Below are 21,946 nucleotides of genomic sequence, written 5' to 3' on the forward strand. Positions count from 1 at the left end.
TCAAGTCTAGCCTGGGCCCTACTCTATTCCTATCTACTTTTATTTTTTTAGGATTTTATTTTCAGTTAATCTCTACATCTAATGTAGGGCTCGAACACACAACCCCGCGATCGAGAGGCCCGCATTCCACCTACAGAGCCAGCCAGGCTCCCCATTGCTGTCTACTTTTTAGCAGAGACCAATCTACCCAAAGAGGGCCACACCCTAAATAAGCCTCTGGACTTCCCATCAGCATCTAAAATGGGCACCTGAAAGGAAACAGCCGGGGCCGGCACAGACCTCAGCACCAAGAAGACCAGTTGGCAGGTATTGGATATTGGTCAGGGGAGGGAGAACCCATGAGCAGGACTTCCTCTGGTGGGGTGAAAGCGAGTTGGAGCCACTAAATTGATGCTGTTGACCCCAAAGCCTAAGCTGTGAGGGGCTATGGCTGACAACTTCAACTCTAAAGACTGGCCCATGCCCAGAATGGAAGACAAAGCTGCCTGAAGAGGACGCACCACTAGTGCCCCTTGGCCGTCCTAGCTGCAATGTGTGACGGTGCAAGAGGAGTTCTAGGGATGACGCAGCCAATTCTGTGGCTCTTCTGGAAGGCCCTGGGCTGTACCATGTGTAGGGCGGCTCCTGCTGCTCCCCTTCCCCTAAGGGCCACAGGATGCCCCCCATTGGATCCAAAAGATCCCAGATAGCAGCCCCACTTGGGGAGGGGTTCATCCAACATTCCCCCCTCTCCTAACTAGGATTCTTACCCACGGGTTACAAAGACTTGCTTTGCAAAGCAGCATCCGGAAGATTGAACTTCATAGTCAAGGGCCAGGAAGAGTCTTGGATGAGTTGGCCTCGGGGGAAAGATACTGGAATGGGGTCATCCGAAAGGAACGCCCTGCCTACCACATGCTAAGTCAGTCATCCTTAGGCATTGGCTCTTCTCCCATCCTGCTGCCCCCTCGACAGCATGTACCCGTTCTCTTGCGGGCTTGTGGCCTTGAGACTTTATTCGGTGGGGCTCCCGTTAAAGCAGTTTGCCTCTGTAATCTGCAGGACTCCGCTTGAGCAAAGATGAAGGAGAGAGCTCCGTCCAGTGGGACCGACCGCCGTCCATCCTTCTTTTTGCCAACGTGCTCCCTTTAGTTCGCCAGGAGCGTGTCTCTCCTTCGGGCCGGTTATGTTTTGGTTTGCGGGCTCTGGACGTCCGGGGACTAGCCCATTTCTTGTTCACCGTTTTCAGGCCCAAACTTCAGTAAATGTTGAGACATCGGTGCAAAAGTGATGGAGCAGACACAAATTAGATCTGACCTAGAGACCACCTTTTTGTGCAAAGAGCCCCCAGGGACGCATAAATGATCCTCGCCCTCCGGTGGAGCACCATTTGGGAAGCTGCCAGATAATGCGCTGCAGAAGTAACGCCAAATGGTTCCCCGGTGACCTGAGTAAATGCCTGATTTAGTTTTGCTGTTCTGTGACCACCCCTAACTTCAGTTATCTGTCTCGTGATGGGAGTATTTATGGTATGTGTAGTGGTTAAACACAGAGTCTTTAGAGTCAGACAGTCCCTGATATGCAGGTGGCTTCGGTTTCTTAACGTGCTGTGGGTCCCTGGGCATGTCACTGTACCTGTCTTAGTTGGCAGCTCTCACAGAGGGGAGGTGGAAATGGTAACTAATTCGGGGTTCGTGTGAAGAATAAATGAAACTCCAATGCCCGCCAGGTGTTTGGTGTTCGTATTCAAATACCGGGCACACGGCGACTATCGTGTTCATAATGACGTGGTGATACGTACAGAGAAAAATACGATTGCGGTACGAGCGTGGGTCAGCCCAGACCTGGCATCTCCGCTAGACTATAATAATGTAAAATGCGTGTCCTTCTCCAGGGCGTGACCCCAGGTCCCGGGATCGAGTCCTGCATCGGGCTCCCTGCATGGAGCCTGCTTCTCCCTCTGCCTGTGTCTCTGCCTCTCTCCCTATGCGTCTCATGGATAAATACATAAAATCTTTAAAAAAAAAAAAAAAAAAGGAAACACTGGATTTACACGGCGCATCTGGTAGTAGAAGAGTGGAGACCCTCTTTGATTTGCTGCAAGCTTATGCACAGGCAGCCAACAGCTGAGGGAGCTGTACTGACCCCACAGACTGGAGACCCTCCTCGGGGTTTCACCACGTCTGAAGTCGCAGGGTCTGATGCAAAGACTGTGCGTGTCCCTGAGAATCATTTGCGTGTCCCCTCGGGTTCCTGAATTCGTTGTCTCCCAGGAAGCCGTGAGTCTGTAGTAAAACCTCAGACTTGCCTCTGCTTAAGTACAGGGCATGGCTCCACGTCCGTCCGCCACACAGGGCATGTGTTGGTCACGCTTGCCTGGGTGGGTCCAGGGCGCAGCTCCGGTGGAGCCGATGCCACGCTGTTGGCCAAGCAGCCCAGTTGCTACACCCAGTGCTTGGCGCCCACGGGAGGCTTCGCTTTGAGCACACGCAGACTGAGAGCTGCTCAGCTGTGGAGCCGCCCGCACGTTCCCCTCCCTCCTCGTGGCTGTTTCTCTGGAAGGGATGACACCGCGGTGCCAACTGAGGCCCTGGGTAAGCTGCGCCCGTAGCACACTGATGAGCCTCCCTGGCAACGCACTGACGCTCCTGTGGGGCCTCGGGGGGCGCGGGTAAAAGGAGAAAACCGTCATCACCCCGGGCTCCTGCCCCTACAACCGCTGACGTCATATGTGGTTATTATTTTTAGTTTGGGATTTATTTATTTGTGTGTTTGTTTATTTTATTTTATTTATTTATTTTTAAGATCTTATTTATTAATGAGAGACACAGAGAGAGAGAGGCAGAGACACAGGCAGAGGGGAGAAGCAGGCTCCCTGTGGGGAGCCCGACGTGGGACTCGATCCCGGGACCCCAGAGTCACACCCTGAGCCTAAGGCAGGTGCTCAACCGCTGAGCCCCCCCAGGAGCCGCTTAGTTTGGGATTTAAATGAGGATGGGACATAAAGAGGACTTGCAGACCTCATGGGAATGGAGAGATCTAGCCAAAGTCTCAGAGGCTGAGCCTGCAGGTGACCTAAGCAGGCCGCGGTAAAGTCTCCATAACTTGGGAAACAGCTTCATCTTCCCGCTCATTTGCGACTTTCCAACCGGCCTCGGGTATTTATCTTCCTTTAGATCTAGTGAAGGGACAGCCACGTAGTGATGTGACCCTGCTTTTGAGAGATCAGAGTAGCCTTCCTCACCCAGGGTTGCTCCCTGAATTTCTCCCTAGGGATCTCGAGGGGGCATGGGTTCCTGGGGGGGGGGGGGGTTGCCTTCTGTGACGGGTTGGACTCTCAGTATTACTTTTGAAATGGAAAACAAGCCCAGGGTGCTCGTGGGGCAGGCCTGCAGGTGGATGACGTGGCCTTTATGTGCATTACTGAGTGTCGTACTGTCCCGTACCTGGCACGTATCCGAGCCATAGGTCCTCAGGTGCTCCCGCCTCCAGATCTGCAGACGCACTTCGGTCCCGCTGCCTCATGTGAGCTCAGGATAGTACCTAAGCCGGCGGACGGGAGGACTTAGGGTCCCATACTTTGCTCTCTCGGTTGTAGGATTTGGAATCTGTGTTCACTTCTCCTCTGCTGGTTTCCTTTTTAACGTTCCTCGTCGTTTCGTCTTTCTTTTGCCGGTGAAATGTGGGCGGTACGAGGGTAACTGCAGGCAGAACGTTTGGGTGGCTCGTCAGCCCTTGATTTTGATTCAGGATTTTTGACCGAGGCTCAATGAATAGGGAAAAAAAATGACCTCAGTTTCTGTGGAACTCTAAGGAAGAAGTTAGAAAGTGGACTTTTTATTTAATAGGGTAGAGGGGGGGAAAGGTGATAACGGAAGGCCAGGGGAGAGTGTGAAGGTTGAACGTGATACAAAGAAGTCAAGAAAGGGGGAGCGACGTGTTCGGGGGGAAGGCCTGGCAGCTCCCTGGGCTCGTGGTGGGGAGCCCCAGGCCGCCCAGAGGGACGCCGAGGGCGCTTACGGCCCAGAGGTGTTTATTGCCAACTCAGCATTTCACACCCGCCCTCTGGCCTGAACCTTCTGGAGCTGCCGGAAAGTGCTCCGGGTTGCACGGATGCCTCAGCCCCAGTGGTGCGCGTTTAGGGCCCGATTCCTGTCTTTTCTTCTCTTTTGATTCCCCCCCGAAAGCCAGCGGGCTGATGCGAGATCTGAGGGGAGCGGCAGCTCCTTAGCATCCGGGCCGCGGCCCTGCTGCCGCAGCGGGACGAGTCTACGCGGACGCGACGCCGAATGACCCTTCCAACCCGTCCGTGTAGCGGGATGTGTGTGTCTGACGACAAACGGCTTTTTGCTCCTGTCGGTCCCGCGTCCATCGTCCTAAAAGCCGCGGATGAGCTCCCATCCCACCGTCCCAAGGGGCGGCCTGCTTCCAGGGGAGGCTTGGCAGTCAGGTGCAAACAACACCAGTGTTTCTTCTTTTTTCCTTTTATTTTCCTCTCCTGCCGCCCCCTCACCACCTATTCCTCCCATCTTTTTTTTTTTTTTTTTTTCTGAGTCAAAACTGAGCTAGTACTATTTTGCTGGTAGAAAAATCTGATTTGGGGGAAATTGGGTGGCTCAGCGGTGGAGCGTCTGCCTTCGGCTCAGGGCGTGACCCCAGGGTCCCAGGATCGAGTCCCGCATCGGGCTCCCTGCATGGAGCCTGCTTCTCCCCCTGCCTGTGTCTCTGCCTCTCTTTCTGGGTCTCTCATGAGTAAACAAACAAAATCTTAAAAAAAAAAAAAAGAAAGAAAAATTTGATTTTGACGTGTAAGCTGAGCAGGTTAGATCAGAAAGGCGCTACGAGGCAATAAAAGCGGAGGTCCTTCTTAGTCCGAAATTGCTTTCGGGGCCAGGACTTGTCAGTTGAGGAATTCCTATTTCTTTTCCTTTTCGTCTTTAGTTCGGTCTAGCCTGGAGGTCCACAGACTTCGGCCTTCTGGGCTGGATCTGGTCCACTGCCTGTCTTTGCCTGGCCTGAAAAGCCAAGAATGGTTTTCATATTTTCAAGTGATTGGGGGGGGGGGGGGATGGAATCAAAAGACTAATATTTTGTGACAGATGAAAATTACGTGAAATTCAGATTTCACCATCCATAAATAAAGTTATTTTGGAACATAGCTGCATTTGTTGGTTTACATACTGCCCGTGGCTGCTTTCCTGCTACGGTGGCAGAGATGAGCAGTTGCAACAGAGACCATATGGCCCTCAAAGCCTAAAGTATTTACTATCTGGTCCTTTATAGGAAAAACTTGCCAAACCCTGCTCTAGGCATTTAACGTGAACCTTTCCAACTTTTCAGAATATTGTCGGTTATCTCTTAATTCCTTACTGCTTTCAAGAAAATGCAGAAATGCAGACACTGTTGTATCATTTCCTTTGAGTTGGCCAGGGATTTGGGGATTGTGACAGACTCCTAAGAGAAGCCTCAGGAACAATATGGGTGAGAAAGCGGGGAGGAAACCGGAAGCATCTTATGAAATTTTAAATCAAATATCATTTTCATCCCTTTCCAGAAATCCTTAAGATAGGGACATCTCTGATGGTTTGGACAAGAAAAAAGAAATGTTGGTTCCAAAGAGTCCCCAACTGACTATTCCTAGAGGCTCCTTCAGACTCTCTCCGATAAAAACAGAAACTCTAATTTAAGATCGCTTTTATCCATCGACATCTTAATTTTGTGACTTTTTAGTTTTTGTCAAGATAGGGGTTTTTTTGCCCTAGTTAAGCATCGAAATGATTTTCCCTGATGTTCAACTTTCCACACATTTTGCTTCGTAGGTGCTTTATAACCTGTTTGTCCTTGGGGAATTGGAGGCTAAGACAGACTGGTCAGCCTCTGATCATAAAGAGCAGCGGAGATAGAGGCGCGTGTTCGGGGTTCCAGAGCCGGCCCCAAAGGGCCCCAAACCCTGGGAGGGTTGCCCTTTTCTGGAGAGAGATTCTCCGTTATCTTTCATTGGGTGGAGGATTTAAATGTCCTCGCGGGGACGTGTCTGTAAACGGGAGGGAGGCGCCTGTTTTTTCACTCCTACCCCTGTGAAAACAGCAGAGGAGGGGCGAGGCTGGAGGCAGGCAAAGAGGGAAGTCTCTGAAACTAGAGAAAACTCAAACAAATTGTGGCCAGCCGACTCAGCATTCCTCACCCACAGTTGGTCCTAATTACGGAGACTCCCGTTAAACAGCTCAACTTTCTGCTCTTTTCTCCACGCCCCCCCCCCCCCTGGCGCTGCCAGCTGACATGGCACAGCTTGAACCAAGACCACGGCTCGGAGACAGCCCCGTGTCTTCCCCCCTCGTCTCGCTTCTGCCTCTTGCCCACTACCCTGCAATTACCCTTTCCCACATGAAGATCCCAATAAAATATATTGATACCTCTAATCCAGTCACATCCATTTTGTTCCACAAAGTGCTATACAAGCTCTTTGCAGGGCTGCGTAGTGGGGTATCGAGTCATCCGAGCAGTGCACATAGAACCTGATTTCATCATGAAAAGGTGGAGTTTCTCCAGGATTATTTTGCTGCCAAGTCAAAGCAATAATTCCTTCCACTTTGCTCGACTCCTTGATTTTTCTCAGTCCGTAGCTTCTACTGAGCCCAGCCGATGGATTTGGGTATTTTTTACTTAAGCTCTAATGACCTCTGTGGTATTATGAGCAAAAGCTTAATGTTAATAAATCTCTGAATTGAAACCAGCCTGGATGATGGAGGTGGTCAGCGCCCAGTGAAGCCTGCTGCTGAGGGTGTTGACATGTAAAGAAAAAGAAGCTAGCGCTCATCACCTCCCAGTTATCTTAGCCTGCCCAGGCTGCTTTCACAAAATGCCAAAGACTGGGAGACTTAAACAACAGGAACTGATTTTCTCACAGTTCCGAAGGCGAAAATGACAAGATTGAGATGCTGTCAGGTTAGGCTTCTGGTCAGACCCCTCTTGGTGGTTTGTAGACCACCGTCTTCTCTCAGTGTCTCTGCGTGACCTTTCCTCTGTGCGCATACACAGAAGGAGCTCCCTGGTGTCCCTTCCTGCTCTTATGAGGATCCCAGTCCTGTCAGATTAGGTCTCCACCCTAATGACTTCATCTAACCCTAATTACCTCCCTAAAGGCTCTATCTCCAAATGTAGTCATTGGGAGTATGGCTTCCGTGTAAAGATACGTGGTTGGGACACAATTCGGTCTACGCCAATGGTCTAGGCTTAAGAAACTCTATTAACCTTAGAGCAAAGATTAAATGTGAGAATCGAGAAGGCCGTGCTTGAAGCATTGGCGTTGAGGCAAGATGATAATTTTTTAAAAATTTTCTCTAGGCCGTCGACATTGGAGAATCTGAAAGTATGATCCAAGTCCAGAAAACTGCGCGTATGCACAGAATTTTGTACGTAACTACACGGGCCTCCAGTTCTCCAGACCAGTTAAGGATCCATGCTAGTAGGCGAGTTCTCTCTAAAAGCATTCTTGCCGCTGGTGAGGTGACATCTGTAATGGAGTCGGGCAGAAAAACAAATGGCTTGATTTTGACCAAATGAGTTACGCCTAGGACGGGGCCTGTGATCCTGTTACCACCACTCAAAAACCTTAGGCCTTGTAGAAAGGAGAGTGAGCTCAAAGGGACATGCTGATGGTGTCTACAACTTGAGCAAGAGTTGAGATGGGGCCGAGCAGACACAAGTTTTCTCACTTCTCTGTTACATCAGGCATCCTCGGAAATAACAGCAGTCCCCTCTCAGCACCTTAGGGTGATATTTCATACGGTTAGTGGGTTAGCAGCCTTGTGTGTTGATTCACTCCATCCCCTTTCTAGATGCCACAGGGAACTGTAGAAATTGCGAGCTGAGCGACTTAAAAGAAAAAGACAACAGTGGAAATTTGTTATTTCTGAATTTTACAGAATGGTCAAGGTACAGTAGGTCATCGGGGGCTAATTTCCTCGGCTTTTATATTGGCTTTGATCGCCAAGAAATATCTTCAAACGCTGTGGTATTAATCATTACAAACTTCCGAGTTGCATCTGAGTAAAAATTCATCCCCTGGATGTTGCGGCGGACACCCTAGAATGATAGCCTCCAAAGTTGCACTATTTCCTGGTTTTTCTATGGTGCCAAGAGTACCGTGTAAGCCAATCTATAGGAATTAAATCTGAATTTTGGGTCCCCAGCCTACAGTCATTCACAAAATTGGCCTCAGCATTTGAGAGTTGAATAAAATTGGTCAGATAGTTCTGTGATTCAAACTGGAATTTAGAAAGTGTCTTTAATAAGTCACTGAAACCATTAGTTTCCTTATGCACTGGGATCCCAGTGTGAGCTTACTGCCAAAATATGAAGGAGACCAAATAAATTTTCCTAATTGTATATATCCTCCAATTTCATGCCAATCTCTGGTTACCTTGTTCTTTAGAGTCCCTTCTTGTAGGTGATCTTTGCCCTTGACTTGGCAATCCCTTAGCTCAAAACATTTACATTGGCTGCTCCCCCATCTACCCCCTCTTCCTTTAAATCCCTCACTCTGTGCAGTTCATCCTTCCCTCCCATCGCCTGGCTTGGTTGGCCAGGTCGGGCTAGCTTGCCGTGGTCTCTGCCAAACCACAGACATGTAATGAAGCAGACACTACTCCCCCTTGCTCTTGGAGTGCTCTGAGGCCACATGGGGGTGGGGAGCGGGAGAGGTTACGGACTCTGAGAACTTTGGCGGCACTTGAGTAGAATGTTGGTTTCTCTACATGGCCTTGATTCATTTGCAAAACCGAACATCATGAAATTGCCCAATTCCATTCTGATCTTTCACTATCTTTTCTTTCTTTCTTTTTTTAAATCACTTATCCTCCTTAACCTCTTGAAGGCTCTCTGAGGATTATGGCTGATAATTCAATTCATGCATCCAACAATTCTACCCATTTGGTGCCATCAAGAGAAGGATAAGCTGAAGTTTAACTGCACACGTAGTTTTCCCGGGTCATGGATCAGCTGTAATCACTGCAGCAACTAATGAACTCCAGCTCCTCAAAGCTGACATTTCATCGACCAAAAGTTTCCCGTTTAGGACAGCGCTTTCCAATAGAAATATGATGCAAGTCACATATGTAATTTAAAATTTTCTAGTAGACACATTTTAAAAAGTAAAACAGGTGAAATCAATTACAGTAACATGTTTTATTTAACCCAATATATCTACAGTGTTATTTTAGTGTATAATATAAAGTTATTAGTAAGATGCATTACAATCTTTTTTCATACTAAGTACTTGAAACCTTTGAAGTCTTACTGTACATCTCAATATGGGCTTAGCCACATTTCAAGTACTTGGTAGCCACATATGGCTAGTGGCTACCATGTTACACAGATTAGAAGATTATTACCTTGTTAACAAGGGAGAGCAAGTTAAGTCCACTTGCTGCAGGGACCATAGACGGAACCTTATTGACTAATTCTCTCATTAGGAGCCTGCATCTCATTGGCTGTGTGACTGACCTCTGGGGAAGCCTGAGCTGACTATGAGCAGAGTGGCTCACCTCCAGGACGGGGCCTGAAGAGTATAAAAGACAAATGAAGAGTGGGATATCTTGGGGACTGGAGGAGATGTACCAACCCTTGTTCAGATGTACCAAATGAGCCTTAGGTCGGGACAGGTTGTCATTTCTGTCATATGACTCCATTTCTTCTGGTTAGGTTTTCTTCTTATTAAGAGTTTAGAATCCACCACTACACTTCCATAGCAGACAAGTGCTGAAGCAGAGGCAAGACATGAACAGAAACCTATTTGATGTTGAACCATATAAAAGTATCCCTGTTTAACTGTTTTTAACTACAAAATTGACACTTTCATGTGGGTTAAGCTATTATATTTCATCCTAGAAGTCAAGAGTATTCTTGAGGTTGTAAGCAAGGAAATCTGTATCTAAACTCTAACCTGGTTGCCGGTGAAGTCCAAGGAAGTTATGGAGATTTTTTTTTTAAGATTTTATTTATTCATAGAGACACAGAGAGAGAGGCAGAGACACAGGCAGAGGGAGAAGCAGGCTCCATGCAGGGAGCCTGATGTGGGACTCAATCCCGGGTCTCCAAGATCATACCCCGAGCTACAGGCGGCGCTAAACTGCTGCGCCGAGGTTGCCCAGTTATGGAGATTTTTAAGATGAGAGCAAGAAGGTCATGATCTCCTAAGTCGTGGGATGGAGCCCCATGTCGCATTCTGCACTTCACACTTAGTGGGCAGTCTGCTTAAGATTCTCTTCTTCCTCCCTCCCCTCCCCTCACTTACACTTGTATTCTCTCTCTCTCTCTCTCTCTTCCTCCCCTTCTCTCTCTTTGTGTGTGTGTTTCTCTCTCAGCTAAATAGATTGTTTTTAAAAATTGTATAAAAATATGAGCAAGTATCAGAAATGTATTCTGGTTCATAGAAGTATATACTCTTTGAACTCAGCCTGGTCCATTTCTAGCCATCAAGTTAACCTCCCCGGGAGGACAGATTAATTGTGAGTCTCTTTATGTATTTTTTTTTCTTTATGTATTTAATTCTGTCTTGGACTGATCCTAGACCAAACTGTATGTACACTTTTCCCTGTCTCCTTAAAGTACCAAGAGTAACTTCAGTTTCAGGGGCAGATGTCATGAAATACTCTTAGCTACAGAACCATTCAATGACAGCATCATCGAAAGCACTCATATTCTCAAAATAGCCCTTTTGTGTTGATCCATAGCCATCCTGGCTCTTAGGGAACCTAGAGCCAGAGTGGTCACATTTGCTAGCCTTCCACCCAGCTCGGCTGTCAGATTGCCATCAGACCTCAAGTCTAATCTATACTTTGTCTTGCCATTAGTCACTGTTTCCTATCTCGCTGCCTGACCCAGGCTGCTGTCCATCAACCCCAGCAAGTGAGAGAGTATCAAGAGTTGTGGCTGTTCATGACCTTTCCCCCTCTGCCCCATTTGTTGTTTGTGTGTTTCATAGAATACAGTCACTCTTGTCGGTACAGTGATGGGGACTGAAAAGCCTCCCAAGTCTAACTCTGGCTTCTTTCTATAAGTAGTTTGGAGATTTAGTTCCCAGAAGTTGGGTACACCGTGTGGTCTAACAGCTTCCTGCTGTCTTGGAGCTCATTTCCAGTTTAGATGGTAAGCATAGCTCTTCTTTTCCTAGATGGGAAAGCAAGAAGTACTAGGTATCTCCTTGGGATATAACATTAGGCTTCCAATCCCATAAACTCTAGGAGTAAAAATAATCACCCCAAAATTCCATTTCTTATAACCAGCCTATTGCATTGTAGACACTTCGTCACTTTCAGAGGAGAAAGCAAGCTTCCATGTGCAGAGTTCTTACCCATTAAGTGGTAAATAACCAGGGAAATGTGGTTACTGGCTCACCAGGCATATATATTCTGGACAAATGGAGAAACGATTCAGTATTCAAGTCTGACTTTTAAGAACTGTGTTGTGCTAGAGAAGCAATGAGGATTTTTTCCTATGTAGTCACAAGCTAGTCCACCCTTCCCGCTAGCTAGCCCACACCCTTGGCCCTCTGGCTGCCTGCAGGCTCCCTTGGCTATTCAAGTTCTGTGGAATGGCTGGACCTGAAATATGGGGAGCAAACTGTGTGAGAGAAGTCTGGGAGGGGTGGCCAGTCCTAGCCAAGAGCTACGTTAGTGTTGGTGCTTTTCCCAGAGGGGAGGAGTGTTCCCTGCCCTGTGCATTGCCATGTGTCTTCACAGACACAAACAGAACAGTGTGCAGTTGAGCTGGCTTCCTCACAGTCCTTCTTTTCATCCTACAGAAGAGATGGGGTGCACAAGAGTATCCCTGATACTGTGGTGTCGGTACTAGAAAGTGGGCAAGAGAAGAGAAAGAGGAATCTGTTGCCATTCTTATAGCCCTAGATGGAGGGTTAGCACTCAAGAGGCTGATTTATTGAAAGGAATGGTATAGTGTCATAATATGGTCACTCCCACCCAAATAACAAGAATAAGCTGGATAAATAACAAACATAACTTAGAAAACAAAAAATTTAAATATCTAAGAATGCAAAGTGTCCTAATTGAACTAAGTTCCAGAAAGGAATGAGCCCTTCCTAGGAGAGAGAAAAATGCATGGCCCCTTTCATTCTAGAGGCACAGCAGCAGGAGTAAACCTACCATAGGCGAGAATAAGCAGAAAGTAGCTCAACTTCATACAAAACTTTTGAAGACTATGTGTTGGTTGGTATAGGAAACTAAATCCCAGAGCAAATATTGTACCCACCTACCCCTCATTCTCTCCATGAGGACTTAGTACACACAGTGCCAGCAGGTTGACAACTGAGGGCAGGGCAGAAAGATAAGAAAGACACTCCCCTCCTTACCCAGTGTACAGAGAGCATTCATCGAGTACCTAGCAGTAACACACTGCAGAGAAATCTGAGAGCAAGGCAGAATGATAAAAAAAAAAAAAGAAAAAAGACCCCTTCAAAGCACAATGGCCCTTCAGTGAGTGTATAGAAGCAGCCCACCAAGAGTAAAGAGAGTGCCACAGCAGCCCGAAAAGCCGGGGGCTGGGCTATAGAGCATAGAGAAGGATACCCGGAGTCTCACTATGGTCAGATCCCAAGCCCCACCGAGACAATCTTCATCCTACCCTCAGAACATTTGAAACCAGCAGTGCACTGACTTTAACCAAAGAGACAACAAAGCCCAGACCTCGTTCTGCTACAGATTAGACCAACTCAGCTCTCAGTCCTAACAGCCTGACAGAGGAAGTGGCGCATCCTTTTCTAGTTATATGTATTGCCGTTCTTTGTTTACATATATCTGGCATGTGTTAGAAGACTCATGAAGAAGCAGAAACTATAACTGAGAGAAAAAATAGTCAATAGAAGCAGACCTACAGATGACCCAGATGTTGGAATTAACAGACAACATTGTAAATACTCTGTATAAATATTTTTAAGGATGTAGTAGAAAAGGTGGATTATATTCTTGAATAGATGGAGAATTTAAGCAGGGAACTGGAAGTTCTAAAAAAAAAAAGAAAGAAAAGATTGTTTATAAATTCCCTCTGAAACAAGGATTTCTTAGAAATAAACTATTAATCATTCTTGGAGAATTTTAAGAAGCAGTTCCAAAATCATAACCCCTTCCCTGAGTTTTTTCATTCCTACTTTCACAGAAGTTAGGAGTTCAAGTCTGCAAGTTTGTACAAGCCCACTATGTACAAAATACTGTATGAGGGGTACAAAGATGAATGAGACTCAATCCTACCCCTCAGGGAAATACAGTCCAGTGCACATAAAAGAGAATGAGATTTCTTCTGACAAGGAGAATTAGGGAAGATCTCAGAAAACTTGGTGTTTGATCTGGGCGTTGAAGAAAAGTAAGCTTTCAAAATGCAGAGCTAGAGACGCATGGAAAGTAGGTAGGGTTTCGGTACCTACCAATGTTGTCAAGTCCCTATAACATTGCCAGGACTCCAGAATCCTCAGCAGTACACAGGTGACTGCGCAGTGGTGATAAGACTGGCTCTTCATGCAGGCCTGTATTTCCAAAAAAGAAATTAGGTGAGACAGCTGGTCACCTAATAGGAATCCTAGAGGACTTAAGAATTAGGAGCAGGGTGGGACTAGGGAAAAGGAGGTGAGCATTATGTTAATCTATATCCTAACATGGCAAAGTCCTATTTCTGGGTTTTGTTGGAAAATTAAATCACTCTTTTGTCTGAATCCTCTTAGGTATGTTGTCTGTACGTCAGATAGGGTATTCATTTCATGTATACATCTTCTTCCACCCCTGGATTGTGAGCTCATTTTAAATGTCCATGCAACCGAGACTATCTTGTAAATACTAGGAAGTCAGTGAATGTTTGGCAGATTGAAACTTAAATGAACCCTAGGCAGAGTTTATAGGACTTGAATTCAGATAGTCTGGCTACAACATCCGTGCTCTTAATCCCTACCCTGTGTTAATGATGGCTGGTGGATAATCTTGAACAGGCGCTCAGAATTTTGATTTTATTATATCAGCAATAAGGAGCTAATGAAGGCTTGGTAAGTGCTACACTTTTGGGTGAATTAAGCTTCTGGTCATATTCAGTGTGTTTGAAGGAGGGAGAATTTATAGACAGTGGGGGGATCCCTGGGTGGCACAGCGGTTTGGCGCCTGCCTTTGGCCCAGGGCGCGATCCTGGAGACCCGGGATCGAATCCCACGTCGGGCTCCCAGTGCATGGAGCCTGCTTCTCCCTCTGCCTGTGCCTTTGTCTCTCTCTCTCTCTCTCTCTCTCTCTCTGTGACTATCATAAATAAATTTTAAAAAAAATTTTTTTTAAATATGTAGACAGTGGGGTTAATAAGGAGGCTTTTGCAGTGGTTTGAGTGAGAGGACATTAGCTCTGAACCAGAGCAAAAGCAGGAGAAATGTAGAGGGGAAAAAGGTAGATTTAAAGGCAAGTGGTCACACAATCAGCGAGTTCTTTTTTTTTTTTTTTTTAAGATTTTATTTATTTATTCATGAGAGAGAGAGAGAGAGGCAGAGACACAGGCAGAGGGAGAAGCAGGCCCCATGCAGGGAACCTGACGTGGGACTCGATCCCAGGTCTCTAAAATCATGCCCTGGGCTTAAGGCAGACGCTCAACTGCTCAGCCACCCAGGCTACCCAATCAGCAGAGTTCTTGAGGAGGGAAGTGAAGAAAAAAGAGCTGAAAATATACTGAAGTTTTTGATAAGGTGAAAAAATAACTGTGATACTTTTTGGGGAAACAGGAAATGAGAAGTGTGAGATTTGGAGGGAGGATTAAAGGATATGAGGTGATCAGTAAATGAGAAAATGAATATCCTGCTGCGAAAAATCTTGAATTTACTGCTACAGCCTGTTCCAGTACTTTAGAAATATCCCTTGACAAGAGTCATTTTCATCATCCTGTCTATACCTGACTTAATCTCTCATATGTTTATTCTGACTTGTCTTCTTATCTATTCTGAGGGGGGGTAAAACGGTACCGTGTCATTATTCCTGTAATACCCTTCCCAGGATGAACACTTCTACCCCGTGCAAAGTAATCGTTGTAAACGTACAAGAGAGAGAACATTTCTCTTTTACATCAGTTGCCTGTTGGTGATGGTGGTTATAAGTAGGCTGGATTATAAACGAATATGAACTTCTCTGCATTCTGCATTTCTAGTAAATTTAGACCTAGCTTGTTGTTGCCCAACTCTCTCTTCTCCACCTGAGATCTATGTGAGAAACAAATTTAAAGAGAAATAGCAAGGAGATTGCAAAACCCGGCGTAGAGCGAGCAGTGAGATTATTTGTGCCAGACGGATGCAGTGGCCCTCCCGAGCTCTGAGCCCTGCCCTCCTCTGTATTTATTGTTTTGGTGCCATATGTAAGCTGCTTGTCTTTCTCCCTGTTATCTTGAGTGACCAGGCAGTTACTCTGTGGTTAGTGCGGCTCATTGGCCGATAAAGTCCGCAAACTCCCCTAAAGACTTCCTGTTGTTAGGCCTCAGGCCGTCATGTTTCGGGAGGGACAGTGTCCATCCAGCCTCTTTTGTCCCAGGGTCTTGATTCATCAAAACATTGTCTAGATGGTTCCTTCTGGCTCTTCCTCCTTTGGTGATGGAACTCCACAAAGTTCGTGTCTCCTGTCCTCACTCTACTCAAAGTCTCCCCGTCAGAACGTCTAATCCAAAGGAGCCAGTTCTGTTGAGTGTCACTTAGGGGTGTTCTGTTGCTGGTAGCACTCGTTTGCTATATTTCACAAGAATAAAATGATAATAAAGGGGTCGGGTCCCTTTCTTTTTCTTTTCTTATTGATACATTATTTATTTGTCTTCCTTCTGTCAGGCCCTGAGCCAGTCAGTTTCCCGAGGCTGCCTGGGGAGGTAGAGGAAAAGGAACACACAGGCCAGATAAGATACGGGAGAAGGACCTAAGGGAGGTGGAGACGGCTCCTTCACACGGCAAAGAGGCGAGAAAGGCCACCAGCAGGCAAAAGAGCCCGTGGCCTCCGACAGCGACAGCCCAGAATGGCGTAGGGGAACCGCTTTCGCTTCAGGGAAGGGTCCCTGCCGTAGCCAGTGCTGAGGCTCCCAGCACAATCCCAGTTCCAGCCCCAGAGCCCGCTGCCCCGTGAGCGCGGCTGCCGGGGTAATGGCCCTTGAAATGGTGCCAGTTCGGAAGCTGCGGCTGGGAATGAGGGAGGTCGGGGACGTGGGGCTGCCGAGCTGCTGACGGCCACCTGCCAGCGTCTCTGGGGGGTAGCAGCGCTGCAGACAGTGAGCAGCTCAGCAGCTGAGAGGTGCTCCTGGGCAGCGGGGTGGAGACGAACGCTGTCGTGCGTCCACTGTCAGGGGACGACGAGCTGTGGCCGCAGAGCTGCTCTCCGGGCGGGCCTGGGGCGCCTGGGTGGCTCAGCCGGTGAAGCATCCGACTTCCGCTCTGGTCGTGATCTCAGGGTCCTGGGATCAAGCCCCACGTCCTCTGCTTCTCCCTCTACCTGTCCCCTCCACGCCCACTGGTGCTCTTACTCTCTCTCTCAAATAAATAAATAAATAAATAAATAATTTTTCAGGGGGGGCAGGGTCTTTTTTCCTTAGGTCTTAACACCACAAGGACAAAGAATGGGAGAAGGAAGAGATAATAGCCACCCAGTTTGGGGAAGCTGGAAATCAGAATGGCAAGTGTGAACTGATTTATCTGACTTAAAGCTGAATCTGAATCCAGTAGCGGGAGCTGCACAGCAACCGTGTTTGCACCCCAGAGCCCTCAGAAAGCTTGGTAACTGGTGACATCAGGTACTCTTAGTGGGTGAAGAGCTGAAACTAAAAACAGGAGGATTGGTTTAAAATATATATAAAAAACACTTAAACTTTGAGATCCTCTCCTTTGCTACTTCCCCGAAGGCAACTGTGCTTCCACTCCAGTTAGGAGTTTGGGAGACTCCTCTCTTAGGAACTGACCAGCCCAAGAGAAAAGACTTAAATGAGTAAGTCCAATCACTTCCTCCCTATACTGAAACCATAATTGACCAGTCCTGCCAATGTACAGAAAGCTTCGAAACAACCTAGAACGGGTGTTCCAGTCTTACCTGTACACAAACAGCCAAGGATCATCCGACAAATCAGAAGGGTCTATAACCTGCAAGTCTCACCAACACAAACAGAGAAAAGCTCCTTGGAACGAGAAACTGTACAGAGAGATTGTAAACCTGGCCCTCTGAATAAATGAGTGAATGAATATCTTTGAGAGTTATTAAGAGAGGAGATTGCACCCTTGAGAGAAAAAAACAATATAGTATTTTTAAAATACCCTTAAATTTTTAAATATGATAGCAGAAATGAACGTTTTTGTGGAGGCAACTGAAGATAAAATTGAGGCCGCTGCCCACAATGCGGGGTTAAAAAATAAATATCTACAGTGCTGGACAATAAGAAAGACAATAAGAGTATCAGCCTCAAAATCTATCATCTGAATAATAAACATTGTACAAGAGAGAATGGAAAAATGGAGAGGAGAAAGCCATCAAAGAAATAATGCATGAAAATTTCTAGATTAAAAGGGCCCAGGAAGGTATCCAGCTCAACGGATAAACATCAGCCCACACCAGGGCATGCCATTAATGACATTTTAGAACACCAGGGAAGATGCTAAAACTTTCCCGAGAGAGAGAAACAGGTCACGTATTAAGGACAAGGAAACAGAATGGCAACGATAGAGGCCAGACCATGGAGCGAGGCCTTTAAATTCTGAGAGATTGCTTTCAGTTTAGAATTCTACAGCTAGCCAAAATTTCACATGTAAAAACAGGATAAAGACATTTTATAGTGTGTCAGACCTTACGTATCAAGTTTGCTTCCCAAGCATCCTTTTTTTTTCAGAAAGCTGCCAGAAGAGGTACTTCACTAAAACAAGAAAGGGAACCAACAAAGAGGAAGACTGAGGTTCTAGGTTCTAAGTTAAGAGTCTGGTAAAGAGACCCAGGATGATGAGGTGTGGCCCCGTAATGTCAGCTATTCAGCAGCCCCAGAGAGCAAACAGCTAGAACACAGAAGCACAGGGATATTCCCGGAGGAAGCACGAGAAGCTGCTAACGGTGGTGACTCTTAAAAGTAAAAGTAGGGGGCACCTGGGGGACTCAGTGAGGCATCTGCCCTGCGCTCAGGTAGGTCCTGATCTCAAGGTCTTGGGATGGATCGAGCCCTGCGCGGGCTCCCCGCTGAGTCTCTCTCTCTCTCCCTCTGCCCCTCTTGCTTGTTCTCTGTCTGTCTCAAATAAATAAATAAAATCTTTTTTTTTTCTTTAAGTAAAAGTGGGAGGGCAGAAAGGGGATGTTTTCCCTTTATCCCTTTATAATTTCATATGATGTTGGAGTCTTGACTATAGCATCCACTACTTTTCTAACATTTGTCTTAAAAAAGGAAAATATACTCCCTTCAAGTGGAGCATCTCCAATGGACGTGCTTAACCCTTCGGTAATGACAACAGAATTTTTCTTTTGTCCAGAATCTGCAAAAGGAATTTTCCTAGGAAACCTTTAAATCCTCTAGCCAATCTTGCCCAAGAATTTTAGGCTGATACTTTCTCACTTTAGGCAGAGTCTGTGAGTTGGGAGAAATGCCTTTTGGGCAGGGAGGACTGAAACCCATTCTGAGAAGCTGCACTCCCTTCTTTATTTTACTTTAGGTTTTCTGTAAATGGAGGGCAAAGGAAAGGTTTCTTTTAGCCTGGTGGACGGCAGCAGCCCTTCCATAAGACTTTTCTCCACTCCAAGACCTTCCTTACCAATAATTAATCTCAGATGGAGGGTTCAGTGCTACAGGCTTCCTCTGTCTTTGACCCAAGAGAACATGTTGTGAATAGTTTGTTTGTTTGCCTGCCAGAGATCTTATCTTGACCCAGAGGAGCTGATAGGATCATAAAGCCAGAATTGATCTTTCCTCCTCAGTATTCTTTCTCTGCAAAATGGGGGCTGTTGATATCTTAGCCCAAGACAAATGTGGGATTAATATAGGTCACGGGTAGAGGGAAAAAGAGGTTGCTTGTTTTAATAAGGGCTGTTATTTCTTAGTAATAAAATTGAAATCACTCTGTTGTGCATTCTAATCCCCAAGCTTTCTTTGCTCTTTCTCAATGTATTTGGATTAATCACTCCAGAGCAACCGAGCCAAGTGTCCAAACCACCCACTTTCCTATTCCCAGCAAATAAATTAGAGGGAGGCCAGCTGAAATCTGGGCCAAGAACGTAGATGGCTTGTATGCCTGACTCTTGTTCCATGATCTGGAACTCAAAATAAATCAAAAAGGGAACATTTTCCAGATACGAGCTAATTCACAAAAAACATCTTCAGCCTCTTCATCCTTCACACACGCAAAGCCGATAAACTTGTGAACACTGATGCAAGGGTTTAGAGATTCCTGCAGGCACAAAGAGATGCTCGTGTTGCGGTCTTCCTGAAGTCCATGTTGAGCCTTGGGCTCTGGAACTTAAGTGAAATCTGAAGGACTTCTTTAGGGTCCAGAAGGAAGTAACAGAAACGGCGGATGGTTTGGAACATAGGACCTTTAGAGAAGGGTTTTAGGAGACAGATTTTGAACTCAGCAAATAATATGAAGAAGAAACTTGAGAGCAGCAAAGAAGGCGAGGACAAAAGGAAGGTGCTATTAGTGGCGGAGGAGGCTACTTAGGTCAGATGGTAAGAATTAACTTTCTAACTGCACAAGTTGTTAAACGCGAAGATGAACAGCCAGTGGAGTGCTGTAGAGTCCGAGCTCCAAAGACGCGGAGGCTGTATTGATTTCACTTAGTGTACGGACGAGGGTTCTTTATAGACAGACCTACAGCTACAGATGTTCAACGACGCTGTCTCCCAGATACCACAAATCTGGCATCCCAAGCAATCGGCGGAGAAAGGAAACCATCCAGCACAAATCTGGTGCTTCCGCTTGGCCACAGCACCCTAAGTGCGGCTCATTTATCAGCAGAGCGGCACGTGCCGTGTAGAAGCAAGGCCTGATCCCAGCATCGGGGAACCGGATAAGCAGGGGAGCAATGAGAAACGATAGGCCCAGGGGCTCCCGGAAAAGATCGGTCTTTTTCTGGCCCTCTCCAAGTATGGAAAAGTTTGGAAAAGAGAGGGGGAAATACCTGGAGAACGCATCCAGAAATGGACAAAGCTACAGTAATTCCAAGGATGGAGGCCGTTGATAGGGAGAGGAATTGTACCGTTAGATCCGTCTCCAGAATTGCCTTGTCTTTACAGTTTCCCTTTCTGTTAAGGAGATGGAACATTTTCCTTCGCCACATAAAGACGGAGTCTCCTCCTTTCATAAAAGAACAGCACCAAATTATACTTCAAGTCGCTGGCAAACCCGGGACTAGCCTTCAAGCCTTCTGCTCTGGGCCAGTCCCTGCAGTGGAACACAGCCGTTCTCCCACCCGTAGGAGAGTCGCCTTTCTCGTCTTGGCTTCTGTTTCAACTGCTAACCTTTATCTCCTGTCCTACAGCTGGGATGAAAGCAGCTCCATCAGCAGTGGGCTCAGTGATGCTTCGGACAACCTCAGCTCAGAAGAGTTCAATGCCAGCTCCTCCCTCAACTCCCTCCCGACGACTCCCACCGCCTCTCGCAGGAACTCCACAATAGTGGTACGTGAGTTTACAGACGCCTCAGGGTGAACTGCAGGGCAGGCAGGTGTGCACCTGCACTCGCCCGCTCCGTGGCACGGGTTCCCGTGCGCCTTTGGCCAGGTCCCTTCGGAGCTGGCCCGAAGAAACCTGAGGCTGCCAGGCAGTCACCTGAGACGTCAGCTGTTGTCGTAGGAGCCCCAGGATTTAGCGCCCCTGCCGGCTTGGAGTGATCCGCCTAAGAGCTGTTCCAACCAGAGAAGGAAAGGCCCAGGGATACCTGGGGTGTCCTTTTCTCTGGTCCCTAGAGGTATAGGTAGAAACCCTGGGTTGACTTAATACTCGGGAAAGGGCAACCGAAAGAAGTCCCCTCTGCCTCCCATTTTCCATCCCCAAGCGAGCCTCTCACTCTCTGTTGTTCTCTTCTTGTCTTCAGCTCCGCACCGACTCAGAGAAACGCTCGCTGGCGGAGAGCGGGCTGAGCTGGTTTAGTGAATCAGAGGAGAAGGCCCCCAAAAAACTGGAGTACGACAGTGGTAGCCTGAAGATGGAACCCGGGACCTCCAAGTGGCGGAGAGAGCGGCCCGAAAGCTGCGATGATTCATCCAAGGTCGGAGAGCTGAAAAAGCCTGTCAGCCTGGGACACCCCGGTTCCCTGAAGAAGGGCAAGACCCCACCAGTGGCTGTCACGTCCCCCATCACTCACACAGCCCAGAGCGCCCTCAAAGTCGCAGGTGAGCCTGGCAAAGAGGAAGGGACGAGGGCGAGGACCTGTTTCTTGGGTTGTTCCCCGTATTGGTCCTGCACCCACGGGATGATGGCAGACATTTACCGGGCCCTTTAACGCGGACAACCTGGTCTTCACCACGGTCCTGGGAGTTGGGGAGATGGGAATTACCACCGCCGCTTCCCAACTGTAGAAGTAAAAACGCAGAGGGCTCAAGTGGCGGAGCCAAAGTCGCATCATCAGAGGTAGAGGAGGGAGTGGGTTACGTTCAGAGACTCATTTGAGCTGCCTCCAGACACCTCCTCAGACATCTGGCTGGTGCACTTGTCTCCACAAGGTACTCGCTTGACATCCCGGGGGTGGGGGGTGGGGTCCCAAGAAAATAAGAAATCAGAATTGTATTGCTCCAAAGTTGGCCCCTTGGGCAGCTTCCTGCCTCCATCAGCATTTCCCTCCAGCCTCTACTTGCCAGCTGGTACGGCCAGACCCTGTGGCGTCCCCTCCTGTCTTTCCTTCCCTGACCAGTTGTTCGATGCTCTTCTTTCTTAATAACCTTCATAACTTGCTTAATACCCTCTGCCATTTTAACCGAAATGGAGTATCCTACCCTGAAAAGAGAAA

At 47.3% G+C, this 21,946-nt stretch overlaps 1 protein-coding gene across 9 annotated transcripts in view; it reads left to right on the forward strand.

Moving 5' to 3' along the window:
• NAV1 (neuron navigator 1) overlaps nucleotides 1–21,946 on the forward strand; it is a 244,587-nt gene that overhangs the window by 182,253 nt on the left and 40,388 nt on the right. For all 9 annotated transcript variants that reach the window (XM_072733471.1, XM_072733468.1, XM_072733469.1 and 6 more), the window contains 2 exons: nucleotides 20,481–20,619; nucleotides 21,035–21,332. In XM_072733471.1, the coding sequence (XP_072589572.1) occupies nucleotides 20,481–20,619; nucleotides 21,035–21,332 (437 nt within the window). The remainder of the gene's footprint in view (nucleotides 1–20,480; nucleotides 20,620–21,034; nucleotides 21,333–21,946) is intronic.

The sequence above is a fragment of the Vulpes vulpes genome, chromosome 13 (assembly GCF_048418805.1).
Source record: "Vulpes vulpes isolate BD-2025 chromosome 13, VulVul3, whole genome shotgun sequence".
NCBI lineage: Eukaryota > Metazoa > Chordata > Mammalia > Carnivora > Canidae > Vulpes > Vulpes vulpes.